General features: G+C 45.1%; 1 protein-coding gene across 2 annotated transcripts in view; it reads left to right on the top strand.

Moving 5' to 3' along the window:
* CFAP61 (cilia and flagella associated protein 61) overlaps window positions 1-18,689 on the top strand; it is a 241,240-nt gene that overhangs the window by 174,681 nt on the left and 47,870 nt on the right. For both annotated transcript variants that reach the window (XM_019491015.1, XM_019491016.1), the window contains one exon: window positions 17,299-17,626. In XM_019491015.1, coding sequence (XP_019346560.1) covers window positions 17,299-17,626 — 328 coding nt within the window. The remainder of the gene's footprint in view (window positions 1-17,298; window positions 17,627-18,689) is intronic.

The raw sequence follows: 18,689 nt of genomic DNA, 5'->3' as shown, positions 1-18,689 counted from the left end.
CTACTGCTGTGTCTAAGCATTTTGTGACCCTGTCATAAAACAAAACCAGATTGATCAGGCATGATTTACCTGCTACGAATCCATGGTGGTTGCCCTGCTGCATTATTTTTCCTGCTGGACTCCCACAAATATGATCCTACATAATCTTTTCAAAGACCTTTCCAAGGATGGAGGTGAGACTGACTGGCCTATAATTACTCAGATCCTCCTTCCTCCCCTTCTTGAAAATAGGGACCACACTGGCCCTTTTCCAGTCCTCCGGGACCTGACCTGAACACCACAAATACTTGAACAGCTGTGCCAGCAGTTCTACTATGACACCGGCCAATTTCTGCAGTACTCTTGGATGCAGCTCATCCGGGCCTGCCGACTTGAACACATCCAGTCCATCCAAGTGTCTCTGCATCAAGTCAGCGTCGACAGTTGGTGGGCTGGTGTTCCTCTGCCCATCTAAGAACTCATTAGGAGACTTATCTTGACCCCTGTTCAGGAACACTGAGGCAAAAAACTCATTGAATAGCTCAGCCTTGTCCCCCCTATCTGTCATTAATTGCTCCTTGTTCAGTAGGAGTCCTGTGCTGCCCTGTGCCTTCCTTTTACTTCCTACATACCTAAAAAAAAAACTTTTTGTTGTCTTTAATTTGTTTTGCCAGCCTCAGCTCTGTAGTTACTTTGGCTTTTCTGTCTCCCTGCAAGTGCAGGCCAAGTAGGCATAGTCCTCCTTGGTAGCTTCCCCCTGCTTCCACTGCCTATATGCCTCCTTTTTTGCCCTTAGGCCCCCCTGGATTTCCCTGTTTAGACAAGGAAGTTTTTTGGCTCCTTTCCCCCTTTTCCCTCATACTGGGTTAGTCTACCTCTGCACCTGAAGGATTGCCTCCTTTAGAAACAATCACCTTTCCTGGACTCCCATCTTGCCAATACTCTTATCCTGCAGTGCATCATTGACTAGACTCCTAAGCACACTGAAGTTAGCCTTCCTAAAGTCAAGCACTTCCACCCTACTAGTTATCTTACCCACTCTACACCCTATGGTGAATTCAATTGATTGGTGGTCACTGTCCCCAAGGACCACAGATCTGCAGCTCCCCTACCAGGTCCTCCCCTGTAGCCAACACCAAGTCCAGTAAGGCATTCCCCCAGTGGGACCATGTACCTCCTGCATTAGGTAAGGTCCTGCATGCAGGGTAAGAACCTACGTGAACAGCTGGATTTGGCTGACTGCTCCTCCCAGCAGATGTCAGGATAGTTTAGGTCTCCCATGACAGCCACGTCCCTAGACTGTATGGCCTCTGAGAGCTGCGTCAATAATTTCAAGTCTAGCTTTTCCTCCTGGTGTGGTGGTCTGTAGCAGACCCCCACCACCAAGTCCCTTTCCCCTCGACCTCCGTGTATCCCAACCCACAATGCCTCAACTTTCTCCTTTTCTGATCCCATTTTGATTAGGGTAGATGTATAATGCTCCTTAACATAGAAAGCAACCCCCACACTTTTCCTCCCTACTCTGTCCCATCTGTATAACCTATAGCCCTCAATGCATACTGCCCAGTCATGGGTAGGGTCCCACCAGGTTTTCGTTAGCCCCACTAATCGAAGTTATTATCTGCAAGCAGGAGTGCAAGTTATTCCTGTTTGTTCCCTATGCTCCTATCATTAGTATAGAGGCACTTGAGCCCTCTGAATGGTGCCTTTGTTGCCGCTGCCCCCCCCCCCCCCTGTTCTGATGCCCAAAGGGACCCTTGGTACTTACCTGGGGTGTACTGCTGAATGTCTTGCAATTTGTAGGTTCTAGACTCTCTCCATGTCCTGCCTCCCCATCCCCTGTCGTACTTAGTTTAAAGCCCAATGTAGGAGGTCAGCCAACCTATAAGAAAAGAGACTCTTACCTTTTGTGGAGAGATGAATCCCATCATGTCCCAGGAGGTCCTTTGCATGGAAGCGTGGATCGTGGTCCAGGAAGCCAAAACCCACACGATGGCACCAACTCCAGAGCCACGGGTTGACTGCTCTGACACAGGTGACGTGATGCCTACTGCAACTGCTGACCAGAAGGATCAACAAGAAGACCACCTGTGCCCCTGTCCTCCTAAGCCTGGTCCGAAGAGTCTTGTAGTCACTCATGATACAGTCTGGACTACTCCTGGCCGCATCATTTGTTCCCACATGGATGAGGACCATGGGATAGTTGTCAGAGAGCTGGCTGAGGTCAGGAATTCTCGCCGTGACATCCCTGATCCTGGCTCCGAGCAAGTAGCAGACCTCGCACACTGTGGGATCCGGACGACAGATGGGTCATTTCTGTTCCTCTCAGCAGGGAGTCACCCACAACGACAACGCAGCGTCTCTTCTGCTTACCTGGCCAGCCCTCAGCTTGCTTAGTGATGGCAGCAGGCCCCTCCAGTGCACTTTCCCCCACTGCACATTCTGCAGCCAGGGCCTCATATTTGTTCCCCAACTGCACCAGGGGAGCTATCTCTGCGGTGAGAGGTCTGGCCCCTGAGGTGACCGTCCTCCACTCACCAGCATCTGCTTCAGGGCATTCCCTCACAGCTTCTCTGCCAGGCATCTTGTCCTGCAGAGAATGTAAGTAGCCATCAATCTCATCTTCAATTGCCCTGATACCCCGCAGCCTGCTCACCTCTGCCTGGAGTTCCCTCACCTGCCCCTCCAGGGTCTCAATCCGGACACATGTGGGACAGGCCTCCATGCTACCTCCATGCGTCAGAGGTCCCTCCAGGCAACCCTCCACAGACAGGGGCCCAGGGCACTGCCAACCCATCCAGGGGGCCTGTCTGGGTGAAGGCCTCACAGGAGCTCTGGGCCGGAGGCAGCAACAGGGCAGGGACCCTGGCTGTGCTCTGTGTCACTACACCCACAGTAACCCCGCTCCTCATTCACTTACCTGAAGTCTCTGTCATTCCCACAAAGCTGAAGGGAATGAACCACAAGCCTTCCCCTCCCTCTCACATATTCCTCCCCACAGACTCCATGGCAAGTGGCTGCAGTACCACTACCTTCTGCCACCTGAGGACCCCTCTGAACAACCAATCAAGAGCTGTTAGGAACTAGAAGAGGAGCTGCTAGTGCACAGCAGCACAAATGCTCCTCTTTACTCTGAGCAGCAGTCTCCTCTTTCTCCCCTTTAGTTAGTGAAAGTCTGATAGATATCACACAAGCTGAAAGTTGTAAGGATGGTCCCCTGCTGTTTCCCTCCATAACAATGTCATGCATGTTATCAGGCAGCTTACTGGAAGGTACAATTTCCTTCCCTCTTCTCCGGATAGCATCACAACTTTGGCAAGCCTAATTTTAAACCAAACCACATGGTTGGTATTCCTTTAACAATATAATATTTGTTAAATGTTTTCATGTACAAAAAATGAGAGACATCCTGGGAGCTCTCATCTCCTGCTACAGGGCTCCCCTTTGCCAGGGGTGCCAACCATCATGCCCTCTCTTTTTCCTCTCTCTTTCTCCAAGCTAGCTTGAATGCCTTGTTAGATCATTATGATAAGTTACCACCCTTTTCTCAATTACACACCTCCAAAAACTCTAACCCGCCCTCCGTCCTGTATGACGGGCTCCATAGGACCACCACCATTTGTATCTGTCCTAAATGAGCAACTGCATAAACTCATTGTTGATCACTAGTCATTTTGCCAAACCTCTTCCACATCTTTTAAGATTTATTTACTGTGCTCACGCATATTCCATCTGTATTTTTGGCCTAGCCAAAGCTGATCAAAATCAGCAGGAGACTTTCCATTGAGTTCAGTGGGCTGAGGATTCCTTCATGAACAAAAATGGCGGAACTGCTCAAAATGATCATCAGGTGTACATGGCACTCAAGATAATATTTGAAGTGACTCCGATTTCACTGTCCCACATCACACTTCAATAAGGGACACTTCTTTTTTATCATTATGCATGTTCAGAGCTTCAAGCAAACATTTTGCAGATTCTACAAATGATCAGTAGGGCTGCAATAGAAACTGTATTCAAGCCCAGAGGGGATTCATGGAGCAGGGGGCCTCGCCTTCCTTTCTTTCCTTTACCAGCAAAGGAATTTGAATGTCAATGGTTCAAACACTTGAGGTTTTCTTTACTTTCTTCACTGGTTTCTCCCTTTCCTTTGATTTGGATGCTACTTTTAGCTGGCTAGATTTACAATTAGTATGCAGATGGTATCTGTTTGGCCAAGGGTATCAAATGGATGACCAGAAAAAGTAGAACCACTGCCTCACACACTCTTCAGGCCCAGTTGATTAAGTCTGACAACTTAAAAGCCTAGCACTGACTTCAGTGGTTCTGCACTCAGGTTAAATAGCATTCATCTCCTTGTTCTTAGCCTGATACTAATATCCCAATGCTAGCTGGCACCAAGTTCTTCGGATCCTTTTGAGTCAAGCTAACTCAGTGCAGTTTCTAATACCATCACTGGGTCAGTGAGGCACTTGGTTGATGTATTTAGCATTAGGGTCCAGATCTCATTGGGTTGACTGAAGTTAGTTCATGTGTTCTGGCACCATCAGTTTGGTTGATTTAATTTGGTGCCAAAATCTCAACATTATTGCCATTACAGTAATATACTTTACTTTGGCAATCCTTTGCAAATGAGGTTGATTGTCTTCCATGCTTGTCTTATCTGTGAATCTGAAGATGGCTGAGGAGGCCAATCCAGGGTTGACAGACTCTGCTGAAACTCGAACAAATGTTTCCCTACAGGGTGGGTGGCTCTGGATTCTTCATTCAGTCCATGACATGCTGTTTTTTTCACTCCCACTTTTCTGTCACTTTTCTGTTGTTGTTGTAAGGTTTCAAAGTACTGAGATCCTTACAGCAGACACTTCCTTCATTTGGGACAATCCTGGGCGATAGTCTCCCATGAGTTGATGTTGATGTACTTTTTCAAGTTGGCTTTGAGAACATCCTTGAAGCACTTTCTCTGCTCTCCTCTTGAGCATATGCCTTGACTGAGCTGGGAGGATAAGACTTGCTTTGAGAATCTGGAGTTGGGCATCCAAATGACATGGCTACCCCAGCAAAGTTGATGTTGGATGATCATCACCTCAATCCTTGTGGTGTTTGCTTGCAAGAGGACACTAGTGTTAGTGCATCTATCTTCCCACTGTATTCAAAGGATCTTCTGCAGGTGGTGTGGATGGTGCTTCTTGAACAACTTGAGGTGTTTCCTGTACATTGTCCACGTCTCAGCTCCGTACAGTAAAGCAGGGATCACACCTGCTTGATAAACCATGAGCTTGGTTTTGGATCTGATGTCACCATCTTTGAACACCCATTTCCTCAGGTGTCTGAAGGCTGCACTTGCACATTTGAAGTGATGGATTTCTCCGTTGATGACAGCATACTGTGAGAGATGACTTCTGTAGTATGGAAAATACACAATGCTTTTGTAAGGTCAAAGGAGGCCATGTAGAGGTTTATGTTGTTCCCAGCATTTTTCCTGCAGCTGGTAAGTTGTGAAGATCATGTCAGTCGTGCCTCTTGATGCCCTAAACCCACACTGAGATTCTGGGAGGAGCTCTTCAGCAAGTGGAAGGAGACAGTTCAGGAGGGTTCTTGCAGTGATCTTTCCTTTGGTGGACAGCAGTGTGATCCCTCTGTAACTTCCACAGTCAAACTTGTCTTCTTTCTTGAAGATTGTCACAATCATGGCATCCCTGAGGTCATCTGGAATTTCCTCATCATTCCAAATCCTTAAGAAGAGGGCATGGCACTATGATGTGAGCTCCTCTCCCCCGTGCTTGAAGATTTTGAAGGGATTCCATCAGCTCCACACATTCTTCATCTGTTTGATGGCGTTCCTCACCGCATCAAGGGTTGAAGGGATTCCAAGATCATCTCTGACTGGGTGCTGCTGGATGGAGTTAAGAACACTCTCATCAATAACAGAGTCTCAATTGAAAAGATCTTTGAAATACTCCTTCCAATGGGTGTTGATGGCTCCCCTTTCTTTGATGAGGTCTCCTCCATCTGGGTTTGGTTCCTTAGTGCTCAGACCGCAGATGGCTTTGGTGGCACTGAAGAAACTGCACATATCGTGAATGTCAGCAAGATGTTGAATCTCTTTCAGCTTGTCTTCCCACCATCTGTTCTTCATATCATGGGTCTTCCTTTGGATCTCTGCCTTGGCTTGTAGGAGATTCAGTTTCTTTTGCTTGGAGTTGTTGTCATTCTGCCAAGCCCAAAGACTTTGTGCTTGCAGTCAATCAACTCTTGGATCTCCCAGTCATTCCTGTCAAACCAGTCTTGATGTTTCCTGGTTGAGAATCCAAGTGTCTCTTCACGGTCACTGATGATGATGAACTTGAAGGCAGACCTGCTGACATTCTCCCATTGTTGTTGATTGGAATTTACCAGGCACTGGTTAAAGAGGTCTCACTTTTGGGTCCTTGAGTCCTTCAACATTGATCTTCCATTGGGATTGCTTCTGCTGCAGCCATCATTTGGGAGCTCATTTGAGTGACATAACTGAGCAGATGAGTTGGTGATCAGTCCAGCAATCATCAGCTCCTAACATAGCTCGGGTGATGTAGACATCTTTGCGATCTTGGGCACAAACAATGATATAGGCAGTCAGGTACCAATGCTTAGATTGCAGGTGTTGCCATGATGCCTTATGCCTGGTTTTCTGGTAGAATAGGGTGTTGGTGATGGTGGGTCCATATTCTGTGCATTTGGTCAAGAGGAGGATGCCATTGGAATTGATCTTTCCTATTCCTTCCTTGCCGATGGTTCCATTCCAGAGGTTTGAGGTCTTCCCAAATCTGATGTTGAAATCCTTGAGAAGAATAAGTCTGTTTCCCTCTGGAAAGTCATAAAAGACTTGGTCAGGGTTGGTGTAAAATTTCTCCTTGACTTCATAGGTGGCATCAGGAGTTGGGGCATATTGGCTCCCCATCAGTTTAAGAGAGAGAGTCATGTGGCACTCATTAACTCTGATAGGGAACTCATTGAGTTGATTTATGGGTTCATTCCTGATGGGAAAACCAACTCCATGAAGCCAGTGTTCTCCTTCCTGTTTACCCTTTCAGAAGAAAGTATAGCCACTTTCATGTTCTTCTTGAGCTGCCCATCTCCCGCTCACCAGATTTTTCTCAGTGCAGCAACATCAGTGTTGTGTTGCCTGGGTTCTTGAACCATGATTGCTGTGCAGCACTCTTGATGTTCACTGTTAGCATGGTACATGAGAGTCCTGATGTTCCAGGTCCCACAACTGAAAGTGTATCTTCATTGATTTTGACCGCAGTAAAGGTGATCCCACTAGACACAGTCATCCAGTCAGGAAGAAGGTAGACAGGAAATGTTTAGGGCACTTTTTCTAGCCCCCTCCCCACGTGGGGTGAGCAGAGTGGATCTGGAAATTGGCTGCTGAGTCTCAATTACAGCTGTCAAATTTCACTCCTGTCCTTGTCCAAGTGCTAGACGACCTGCTTGTAACTGCCACCTCATGCCAGTTTATGAATAGGAGCTTCTAGACCTCACAATTCTGCTCCCATCATCACTAGCTGGTCACCAAAGGGATTGAAAAATGTGCTGGAGAAGCCATTTTCATGGAAGATGCCTGTGCATGATTTCTTTTATCATGGAGAAGCTGTTACACATCAGCTTCCACATGAGTCTTGACAGAACGGGACTGTAATCTAATGACAAGGAGGCCAAGACAGCTGGGGATCTTATTCTGCTGCAGCCTTCTTCTGCCTTTGCAGCCATTGAGATTCTAACATCTTCTGCCTGCTCCACTGTAGATGACTTTTAGACCCATGGCTGGGGGCTGAGCAGGCTTATTATAGTGGTGACCTGTACTCGCCTTGTCACAGCACCGTCAAAAGTTCTATGTGGCTTCTCAGGAGGGAAAGCATTGCCATCTGCTGTCCTCACTACATCCGGGTGGTGCTGCCACTGCTTGGTCCATGACTGCTTATTTGTCAGTTACCCCTGCTTATTTCACAGCTAACTTCCCTGAAGGTCATCCCTCTATCCACCACATGTGGATGTACTGGGTAGCAGTACAGCTGTCCTGCCAGACACTACTATACTCAGACCCAACAGGTTGTTCTAGTTTGATGCTAAGTTGTCACAGTTACAGGATTGAGACTCTCCTTTCCAGTGCACCCTTCAGGATCAGACCTGACTTCCTTCATTTTTGTTGAGGGTGGAACAGCATAGCCCAGTTATTCTTGGCTTGGATCTGGGGGTGGAACCCCATTTGTTTTCTATATTAATGCCACAGACCCAGCGGCACCTGTAACCCCTTTTCCTCCAGAGGCCCATGGCTAATGGCTGAATGAATTGGCTCAAAAATAGCTTTTTCAAATCATAGCATTTTTATTTACCCAAAGGTACATAGGAAGCATAGAAAAGGGCTAAAACAACAAAGTGCATTAGTCCTCATCTAAACATAATTCTTACCTCAGTTCTGGTCTTTCCTTGCAAGTTTTGGGTTAGCTTCTCTCAGACTTCTCAGACCCCTCTCTTGGCCAGACAGCCCCTGTAGCATTCTCTCTGTCAAATTGCCACCTCCAGCCACTTCTACATGTTCAACTACCCTTCCTCCAGGAGGCTTAAGTGATTTAATATCCCCTTGACCCTAAGTTTGGTCCTTGGAAATGTAAGTCTTATTAGCTTAGTTGAAACAGTTTATGTTCCCCAGTTTACAGTTTTCCCATTGCTACCTTGAGGTGTATAATCTCTATCATTGTTTCAGTTCTTATTTCCCCTTTAAGAATGTCCTTTGGTTTAACTCTGTGCTGTCAGGTAGGATAATATCAAACAGCTAAACAGAAGTGTCTGTGATATTCATGGACAATAACACCAGCTTCTCCCTCATTCTTCTAAAATGGTTTGAGCACCTGGAACATTGCTGGGCCCATGCGTATTGACTCAGTCCAGGGCTTATGAGCAGTGTTGTAGGATGTGACAAATTATTTGATGAAGCACAGGGCCCATTATATTGGACATTAATGTTCTCACAACACTCTGGGTCATCTGAGTCAGATGTCAAGGTTTTGTACAGTAACCATGCCAGCTTAGCTGGCATATCACTTGCCTAAAGAAATCCAGCAACTGCAGAAATAGCATTAGACCCACATATCCATCCAGGTTGCATCAAGGGGCTCTCGGATCTGTTTAGAATTGGACCTTTTGTTCTGCACCTATTGCTTTAGTCGTAGACTATACTCTGTTATGGTGCAAGGATGACCTTGAACTTTTGTTCTTTGTTTGGGCATAGTAGGTATCTGCTTCAAGCACAGATATGTTAGAGTGTTCTTATATTTTTTTAACTTACCCTAACCCAAGTACTAAGATAGTGACAGCACCCAAGGGGAAATTCCTTAAACTTGTGTAAATTTGCAATGAGGTTAAGAATATTGATTCCACAGAATTGGCTGTCTGTAGCGCTGCTCCTTGCCCATGGCACATGAAGATTTCCCCTTACAAGGGGGTGTGAACATAACATCACTCATTATGAAACAAATTCTGTAACAAACTGTCATACAACTTCAAATTGCCATGAGACCCCATGAAAGGCTTTTCTTTTAAATCAGTTTCACAAAAAAGGAGGGAGAGAAAGTGAACCTTGCTATCTTGGCTTCCTCTGGCAGAGGTCAAAGCATTCATATCAATAGCTAGACTTTAGTCCATAGGTAAATTATTTAAGGATGAAATTGGGTAATACCTTTTATTCAGGCCATATCTGTAGCTTTCATGACGCTGCCAGTGAAGGGAAGTTTTACTGATGCTGTTTCATCCTGGGTCACTGATATCTCAGCTCATTCAAAATACAGAAGGTAATTGTTACATGTGTTTATCAGGGAATGTCTGTCTCATCTATCTTATTGTCTATGGTAATATTCCTCGATGGTAAACCAGAACATTCTTCTTCATAGATTTCATAGACATTAGCGATTGTAAGGGACCTCGAGAGATCATTGGGTCCAGCCCCTCCCTTCCATAAGCAGGAAGACAGCTGGGATCAAGTGACTCCAGCAAGAAATATATCCACCTGTTCTTGTTCGGTCTTTTTAAAAGTTGTAGGGAAAAGTTACCCTGAAACTTATTTGTCCAGTTTGCAAGACTCTCCTGTTGACCAGAAACAGATACTCATCTGCCAGAAAAACAAATATCTTGTGTCTGAGTGTGCATTTACACCAGCTTAAATTTGCTGCACAATAAGTTACTGCACAGTAAGTGGTATTAAGCCAGCATCTACACATGCAGGCATTGAAGTACATTAATGCTGACTATGGACTGACTTGGGACTCAAGTTATTCCCAAGTCAGTCCACACACAGTGTTACTGCACAGTAAGGTGTCTACATGTGCGTTATTGCACAGTAACTAGCCAGGTGTAAATTTGATACCTGCATGATGCAGGTATCAAATTTACACTCAAATCAGCATAAGTCACCATATTTACTGCACAATATGGGTATGCATGTGTAGACATGTGCCTGTACTGTGCAGCAGTTTTGGTTACTGAACAATAAATGTGCACATGTAGATGTGCCTATTATGTATTATACAAATAGAGCATTCCCAGATGTAATCTGAATCCTTTCCACAAGGTCAGACATTGAGTAGACTAGAGCATAAACCTGAATGGGCCCCTCTATTGCTGAGAAGACATCTTGTTTCCAGTTCTGCTAAAGAGGTCATTTATGAGTTGAGCAAGCCCCAACTTCATTGACACACTCATTTTTCCTTAAAGTGGAATTGGGAATTTCTTTGTGAGTTTATTTTTACTCCAATGATTTGGTGACCAACCTATGGTAGGGATGCCACAAATGGTATGGGCAGCATACGTGTGTGGCATGTGGTAGGCTGGGGAGGGGACAGGCAACACAGTCACATAAGGCAGGAAGCAGGAAGTGAAGGAGAAAATCAGAGAGCATGGGGGAGGAAGCAGAAAATAGAGCAGCAGATTGGGAAGGGGGCTGGATCAGTGACACTTAGAGAGGGTGTGGCACTTCATTGTGACACACTTGCCAAAAGGTTGACCCTCACTGGTTTAGTATATATATCTGCAAATCAGTTGAGACTTGGGCAAGATGGTAACATAGCAGATCAAGATGTTGAAAATGGCAGTTTCGTTCCAATATCATACATCAGATCTTGCATTGTTTTCCAAATTACACAACCTGTCTCTTCCACTTACACTTTCTCAATGTAGTCCTGTATCCTCTCAGATGGCAACCTGACTTCCAGATTGTAGCATAGTTGATGAAATGTTTTTGTTTTATTGAAAAGCAGTAGCTTTTGAACAATTCAGCTCCCTGTTACTTTTGGCATTGTCATCTGTTACACTTCAAACATTCAGAATTAGGTTCTGAGTTCATCTAAGTCACATGGGTTGTTATTTCAGCTTGTAACCTATTCATAGATTCATTCATAGATGCTAGGGTCGGAAGGGACCTCAATAGATCATCGAGTCCGACCCCCTGCATAGGCAGGAAAGAGTGCTGGGTCTAGATGACCCCAGCTAGATGCATATCCAACCTCCTCTTGAAGACCCCCAGGGTAGGGGAGAGCACCACCTCCCTTGGGAGCCCGTTCCAGACCTTGGCCACTCGAACTGTGAAGAAGTTCTTCCTAATGTCCAATCTAAATCTGCTCTCTGCTAGCTTGTGGCCATTGTTTCTTGTAACCCCCGGGGGTGCCTTGGTGAATAAATACTCACCAATTCCCTTCTGTGCCCCTGTGATGAACTTATAGGCAGCCACAAGGTCGCCTCTCAACCTTCTCTTGCGGAGGCTGAAAAGGTCCAGGTTCTCTAATCTCTCCTCGTAGGACTTGGCCTGCAAGCCCTTAACCATACGAGTGGCCCTTCTCTGGACCCTCTCCAGGTTATCCACATCCCTCTTCAAGTGCGGTGCCAAGAATTGCATGCAGTACTCCAACTGCGGTCTGACCAGCGCCTGATAGAGGGGAAGTATCACCTCCTTGGACCTATTTGTCATGCATCTGCTGATGCACGATAAAGTGCCATTGGCTTTTCTGATGGCTTCGTCACACTGCCGACTCATGTTCATCTTGGAGTCCACTAGGACTCCAAGATCCCTTTCCACTTCCGTGCCACCCAGCAGGTCATTCCCTAGGCTGTTGGTGTGCTGGACATTTTTCCTCCCTAGGTGCAGCACTTTGTATTTCTCCTTGTTGAACTGCATTCTGTTGTTTTTTGCCCACTTGTCCAACCTATCCAGGTCTGCTTGCAGCTGTTCCCTGCCCTCCGGCGTGTCCACTTCTCCCCATAGCTTTGTGTCATCTGCAAACTTGGACAGAGTACATTTCACTCCCTCGTCCAAGTCACTGATGAAGACATTAAAGAGTATCGGTCCAAGGACCGAGCCCTGCGGGACCCCACTGCCCACACCCTTCCAGGTCAAAACTGACCCATCCACCACGACTCTCTGGGTGCAACCCTCTAGCCAATTCGCCACCCACCGGACTGTGTAGTCATCCAAGTCACAGCCTCTTAACTTGTTCACCAGTATGGGGTGGGATACCGTATCAAAGGCCTTCCTGAAGTCTAAGTATACGACATCCACCCCTCCTCCTGTGTCCAGGCGTTTCGTAACCTGGTCATAAAAAGAGACTAGATTAGTCAGGCATGATCTGCCTGCTACGAACCCGTGCTGGTTTCCCCTCAGCATAATTTTTCCTGCCGGGCTCTCGCAAATGTGAGCCTTGGTAATTTTTTCAAAGACTTTGCCAAGGATGGAGGTGAGACTGACTGGCCTATAGTTGCCCGGGTCCTCCTTCCTCCCCTTCTTGAAAATGGGGACCACATTGGCCCTTTTCCAGTCCTCCGGGACTTGGCCCGTGCGCCACGAGTGTTCAAATATTCCTGCCAGTGGCTGTGCAACAATGTCAGCCAGTACCCTCAGATGGAGCTCATCCGGGCCCGCCGACTTAAAGGCATCCAGTTCTTCCAAGTGACTCTGCACCATCTCAGGATCTACACATGGTAGTCTGGCGCCTTGCTGCTGCCTCTCTACAACCCCAGTGAGAGACTTGTCGTGCCCCTCACTTAGGAACACTGAGGCAAAGAACTCATTGAGGAGTTCAGCCTTGTCCCCCCTGTCTGTCACCAATTGCTTCTGCCCATTTAGCAGGGGTCCTATTCCTCCCTGGGCCTTCCTTTTACTCCCTATATATCTAAAAAACAATTTCTTGTTACCCTTTACTTGGGATGCCATCCTCAGCTCCATGGTAGCTTTGGCCCATCTAACTGCCTCCCTACAAGTGCGAGCAGAGGAGGTATACTCCTCTTTGGTGATCTCTCCCTGTTTCCACTTTTTATGTGCTCCCCTTTTGGCCTGTAGGCTGCCCTGGATTTCTCTGGTCAGCCAAGGAAGCCTCCTGGCCCCTTTCCCTCTTTTTCCTCACATCTGGATTGTCTCCCTTTGTGCCCGAAGGATCATTTCCTTAAGGCACAGCCACCCTTCTTGGGCTCCCATCACTCATATGTTTAAGGTAGGAGTTGTCATCACTGACCTTGCAGTACCCTAGCTGTCAAAATGATGAATACTGTTGAGGTTACCTGAGCTTCTCAGGGTGGTATTTCCTCTATTGTCTGTACCTCTATAGATTTGGTGTTGGAGTCTTGTTTCTCAAAGCTCTTGAGATCTCTTCTTTGTTAGTGGTCAGAACATACCCAATAACATACACCTGAGAAAAGACCACAAGGCCAATTGTAAATTATTGTGGTTTAACTTCCATTTACCACAGGATAGAGATGACATACGAAACAGTTGCAGCAGGTTCAGCTGAACTGCAGTAAATTATCCTCCTCCGCTTTTTAATAAGTACACTTGTTTCATCTCCCCATTTTTTAATCTTCTATTTGTCCAATAAAAGAAGGTTAATTGTCTAGTATCTTATTCTCCAAGATTTTTTTTTACCTGTGAAAGGTTCCTTTCCCTATTGACTTTCCCACCAAAAAGGAACTGAAGGGAGTTTGAGGCTGTTCATCTTTTTAGATCCTCGAAATTTGCTGTGGGAAAGAGCAGCAAGTAGCCCTGTAGACATAATTTGCTCAAAACACCCTGGTATCAGCATTGCTGTCTCTCACAAGGGTGAATATTCAGTGCAGAGGGTATATGTTATACCATCAGTGCAGAGGGTATATATTCTATACCATCACAGGGCCAGTGTGTACAAATAAGTACATGAAACAAAGAGCTTTGGTATATCTCCCGTGCTGCTCTGAAGGTGGCTACGTTACATTATTTTGAGGTTCAGTGGAGTGGGATGATGTGTCTCCCTACTGTTTATTGTCTTTGACAAAATAAATGTGCCTGGAGGAGCAATCAATAACTTATTCATAAATTAATGTCTTATTGTTTAAAATTCACAGCCTCCCAAACCCAAACATATATTGAACTGCTGCATCCTTATTGCAGTATGAAAAGAATGCCTATGGTTTTCCTCAATACTTACTGCCAAACACTTGCATACTAAAAACTTCCATTATAAGAACATAGGAATAGCCAACCTGGTTCAGACCTGAGATTCCTCTAATCCAGAGACTCACCATGGCCCCAGAGACACAGTTTGCTGAAAACAGATGTGGACAGGTGTGAGGTAACCTTTCCTATCACATCGCAGCCTGTTTTATAAGAGCATTTGGTTTTCAGCCCAGAAGCTTGATGGTTAATATCCCTTTATAATTTTCATCATCATTCTGGTTCTTCATATACATAACCAATCCCTTTATGACTCTTGCTGAGTTCTTGGCTTCAGCAACTTCCATTGGCATGAGTTCCACAGTCTAATTAGACTTTGAATAAAAAATGTTTCCTTTTATCAATTTTGAATTAGCTACTTTTTAATTTCATTGCATGTTCCTTTGTTCTTGTCCTGCAAAGATATTAAGTTTAGAAAGAGAAGCAAACCTTGTAAAAGAAAGAGCACATGGCATACAATAAAGGAAACTTAATAGAAAGATGGTGTCATTCTATTTCTGTGGAAAAATCTTTTACTTGACCAGTTTATCTTATCATTTAATTGTCTTCCTATACTAATAAGTGTTTGAAGTCATTCCAAATGTTGGTTCATTGAAAAATAGAAAATTATTAGATTTGTAATATATAAAAATGAATCTGGCAACTATGGTAGCATAGATTTCTTGTAAATATTTAACCACAGCGGTACAAAAATACTTGGAAAATGCAATATTTTTTCTAAGCCACAACATTGCGTTACTGTCTCTCAGTACTATGTTTTTCAGTTTGGTTTATACATTTGAAAAAAGGAACTTGCATTTTATGTCATATCCTTATAATGTCATAGGAATAATATGTACATCCTTTCAGGATATTTAAGATACTAAATATTAGATAATTATTATTTAAATGAATGATATCTAGTTAACCAAAACGAATAGAATTCATAATATTCATAGTGAAATAAACCTGGCTCTAGGTCTGTTTTAATAATTCTCAATATTGGTTATTATAACTTAACAGTGGGCACATCTACACATGGTGATTTAAGGTGCATTAGCCATTTTCGAGACACGTTAAGGGCATGGATCTACATATGCGTGCCCTTAATGCGCCTGAAAATGGCAATTTTAGGCTAATCATGCCTAAATTCAATACCTGCAAGTATCAAATTTAGGCGTGATTAGTTAAGGCACTTTAACCCATGTGTAGATGCCATAAGGTGCTTTAACACTATGTGACAGAGCTAGACAGAGATGAAGTGATGGGGCCTCACATTGCTGCTGGGCGCCGCCAAGAAGAAAACACACCAGGTTCTGTTCTGCAAGGCGCAGATGCTGGAGCTGGAGTGGCAGTTCTGGCAGCAGTGGTCCCTGTCGGTATGCAGTAAGTCAGCAGAGGGGGCAGGAGGCACGAGGGTGGGGACTCAGCTCTCTCCTTGGCCCACCTGATCCAGCCCTTGGCTGAGCCCCCACCCAGCCTGCCCCTTGTGCTTTAACAGGTACCCTCATGCCTCCTGTCCCCTCTGCCAACTTGGCGCACACAGACAGGAACTGCTGCTGCCAGAACCACTACTCCAGCTCCAGCGTCTACACTTTGCAGAACACCACTCACCACATCTTCTTCTTGGCAGAACCTGGTAGCAGCATGGGGCCCCATGGGCTTGGCTCTAGCCCGCTCTCATCTGACACTGGGGAGGCAAGAACAAAGGGAAGGGGTTAGGGCTGGGGGTGGGGCCAGGGCCAGGCCAACCACATCTGGGGAGACTGGAGGCTCCCACCCTTGTTGCTGGGCTGCACTGCCTGGCTACGCTGCCACGGGCTTCTGGGAACTGTCCAGGGTGCTGACCAGGGCAGGCTGCCCCTCCAACCGCATTAAGGTGCCTCACGGCATCCACATGTAGACATGCGTCTAAATCGTCTTTGTCATGACCCAAAGGGTATGATTTTGTGTGTGCTTCGGCACTGCAGAATTATTTCCCGCCACATGGAGCTTTCTTTGCACGGTGTAATTCTCAGTTGCATAGAGAAATCCCCGGTGCAAAAGAGTTCCTGCCACACACATGTAAATTCGTACCCCATTATTGGCTGTTTCTAATTATTCCCACGTGGCGGCTAGCGATTGGCTTGCTAGCCGTATAAGAAGCTTGAGCAGTTTCCTCCAAAGTTGGAGGGCTTCACATCCATCTCGTGAAGAACTCAAGCACGCTGTGGAGCCTAACAAACTCCGCGTGTGCCTTAGAGGAGGATACAGGGGGCTGATCAACCTCTAGCCTCTCCCCGTCGCCGCACAATCCCTCGACGTACCCTACTCTGCGCACTCGTGGAGAGTCACCTTTCGGACTCTCATTTCGGTCGTTCCACGGAGCCTAGCAAACTCCGTGAGTGGTATCCAGAGCTCTGTTCGTGTTCGTTTAGCGGAGCCTAGCAAACTCCGCTTGTGTGTCTTCAGTGGAGCCTAGCAAACTCCACGTGTGTGGGTTTTTTTGTAACTGCAACTCAAGAAAGTTTTCCTGCCTGCACCGCAACCACCTACAGTGTAAGTAAAACAATCTTTAATCAACCTCTATGCGTTGGTGCCTAATTCTAGTTTGCCGTGCCGACCCTTTCCCCGGCCCACGTGCCCGGGCTGCTGGCCACAGCCCCTCGGCACTGACAGTCTTAACGTGCATTATGCTAAGACACATTAAGTTTAGGTATGTATACATTCATGCATAGACATGCCCAGTATGTACAAATAGTGTGTACAAAATAAATCACAGTTCAAAATGTGCCAGAGGACTCATAATAGACAATGAGCAATGTTTATAACCTATACTTATTACATCTTTTTAGGCATTCCTTAACTTTTCCCACAAGGGAGTGGATTATGAAACCTTCAAGGCAATTAATGAGGCATGTCTTGTTTATGATGGAAGACTTGTGATTGATACCAATTTCCATACTAATGACATTACTATCAGAGCCGCTGGTCCTTTAACCAAGTTCTCAAATATATATTATACAAATGAATGGACACATAGCAATTTCAGTTCAAAAGAGATTGGCTTCCAGTTTGCTGCATCTATATTGAATCTCTTTGATCCAACTCTGGAGCCAGTTTCTGAGCCCCCAGATGATATGGATAGACTCATCCCAATGTACAAGGGATGTAAAATTCAAGGTAGGTCAAAACACTATTTGTCAATCACATTTCTATGCTTTCTTCTGCTATATCTTCTACTGTAGTATAAAATAGCATGACAGGAATTGTATGAATGATTGTTTTCTGAGTAAGTAAATGCTGCTTGACAGATTGCTTATCTGTACTAGATTTTATGCTGTATGTGTGAGCTGATGGGTTCTTACAGCATGTTTAATGTAATCCCATTAATAATTAGACATGTGTGGAAAGACTCCTTATCCTCACACTTTGTCACAAGCATGAAGCTTGACCTTTATTCATCTGGTTTGCTTCTTCGTTCTTTACCTCTCTCTGGAGAAGCACTTCTTGATGATAAAGGCTGTGTGACATGTAGTTCAACAAGACCTTTTATACTTTGCTTTAATAACGTGCTGCTTTTTTAGCCTATGGCACTCAAAAGCTTCACATTTCTCAACCTTATAGTCTACACCTTTTCTTGATTGGATTTTCTGAGAATTTCATATCAATGATGTAATGGTTAGCACTGATGTAGTTAGCAACTAATAGTTACCAAAAAAGAAAAACTTCACCTGGTTTTGTGTGATATCCAAAATAAAGCTCATCTGAACAAAATTGGGTACTTGACATTTTTGGGGCCAGCTTTTCAAAAGCTTCTGACAATCGATGAACCATCCAAAATAGGTATGTGAAATTCAACCCTGCACAAAGGGTCAGTACCAGAAGACAAGTCTGCATTAAGATGTGTGCAGCCCTTGTGTTAAACCTGTGCATAGTGATGATGTCACCCAATGTGTACAGGGTATTGGGCCCATAAAGTACACTAGTATGTGCGGATAGGATAATTGAAGTGCACACAATGCATGCTCAGATACATTGTTCTGCTGGTCCAAGAATTGTGCATGCTCTTCAAGAAGATATTGAAAATGTATTTCTAAACATTTACCATCCCTATGGTGTTTTTAGCTGTCATCCTCTTCTTAGTAATTACCAAAAGAAATACTAGAAAATAATGGAAAAGTGGACCAGATTGTGTTCTCAGCTGCATTATTATAAATACAGATTAATTCCACTGAAAACAAGT

This window comes from Alligator mississippiensis, chromosome 1 (assembly GCF_030867095.1).
Source record: "Alligator mississippiensis isolate rAllMis1 chromosome 1, rAllMis1, whole genome shotgun sequence".
In the NCBI taxonomy this organism is placed as follows: Eukaryota; Metazoa; Chordata; order Crocodylia; family Alligatoridae; genus Alligator; species Alligator mississippiensis.
The sequence above is the reverse complement of the archived record's forward strand: the minus strand, read 5'-3'. Positions and strand labels throughout refer to the sequence as shown.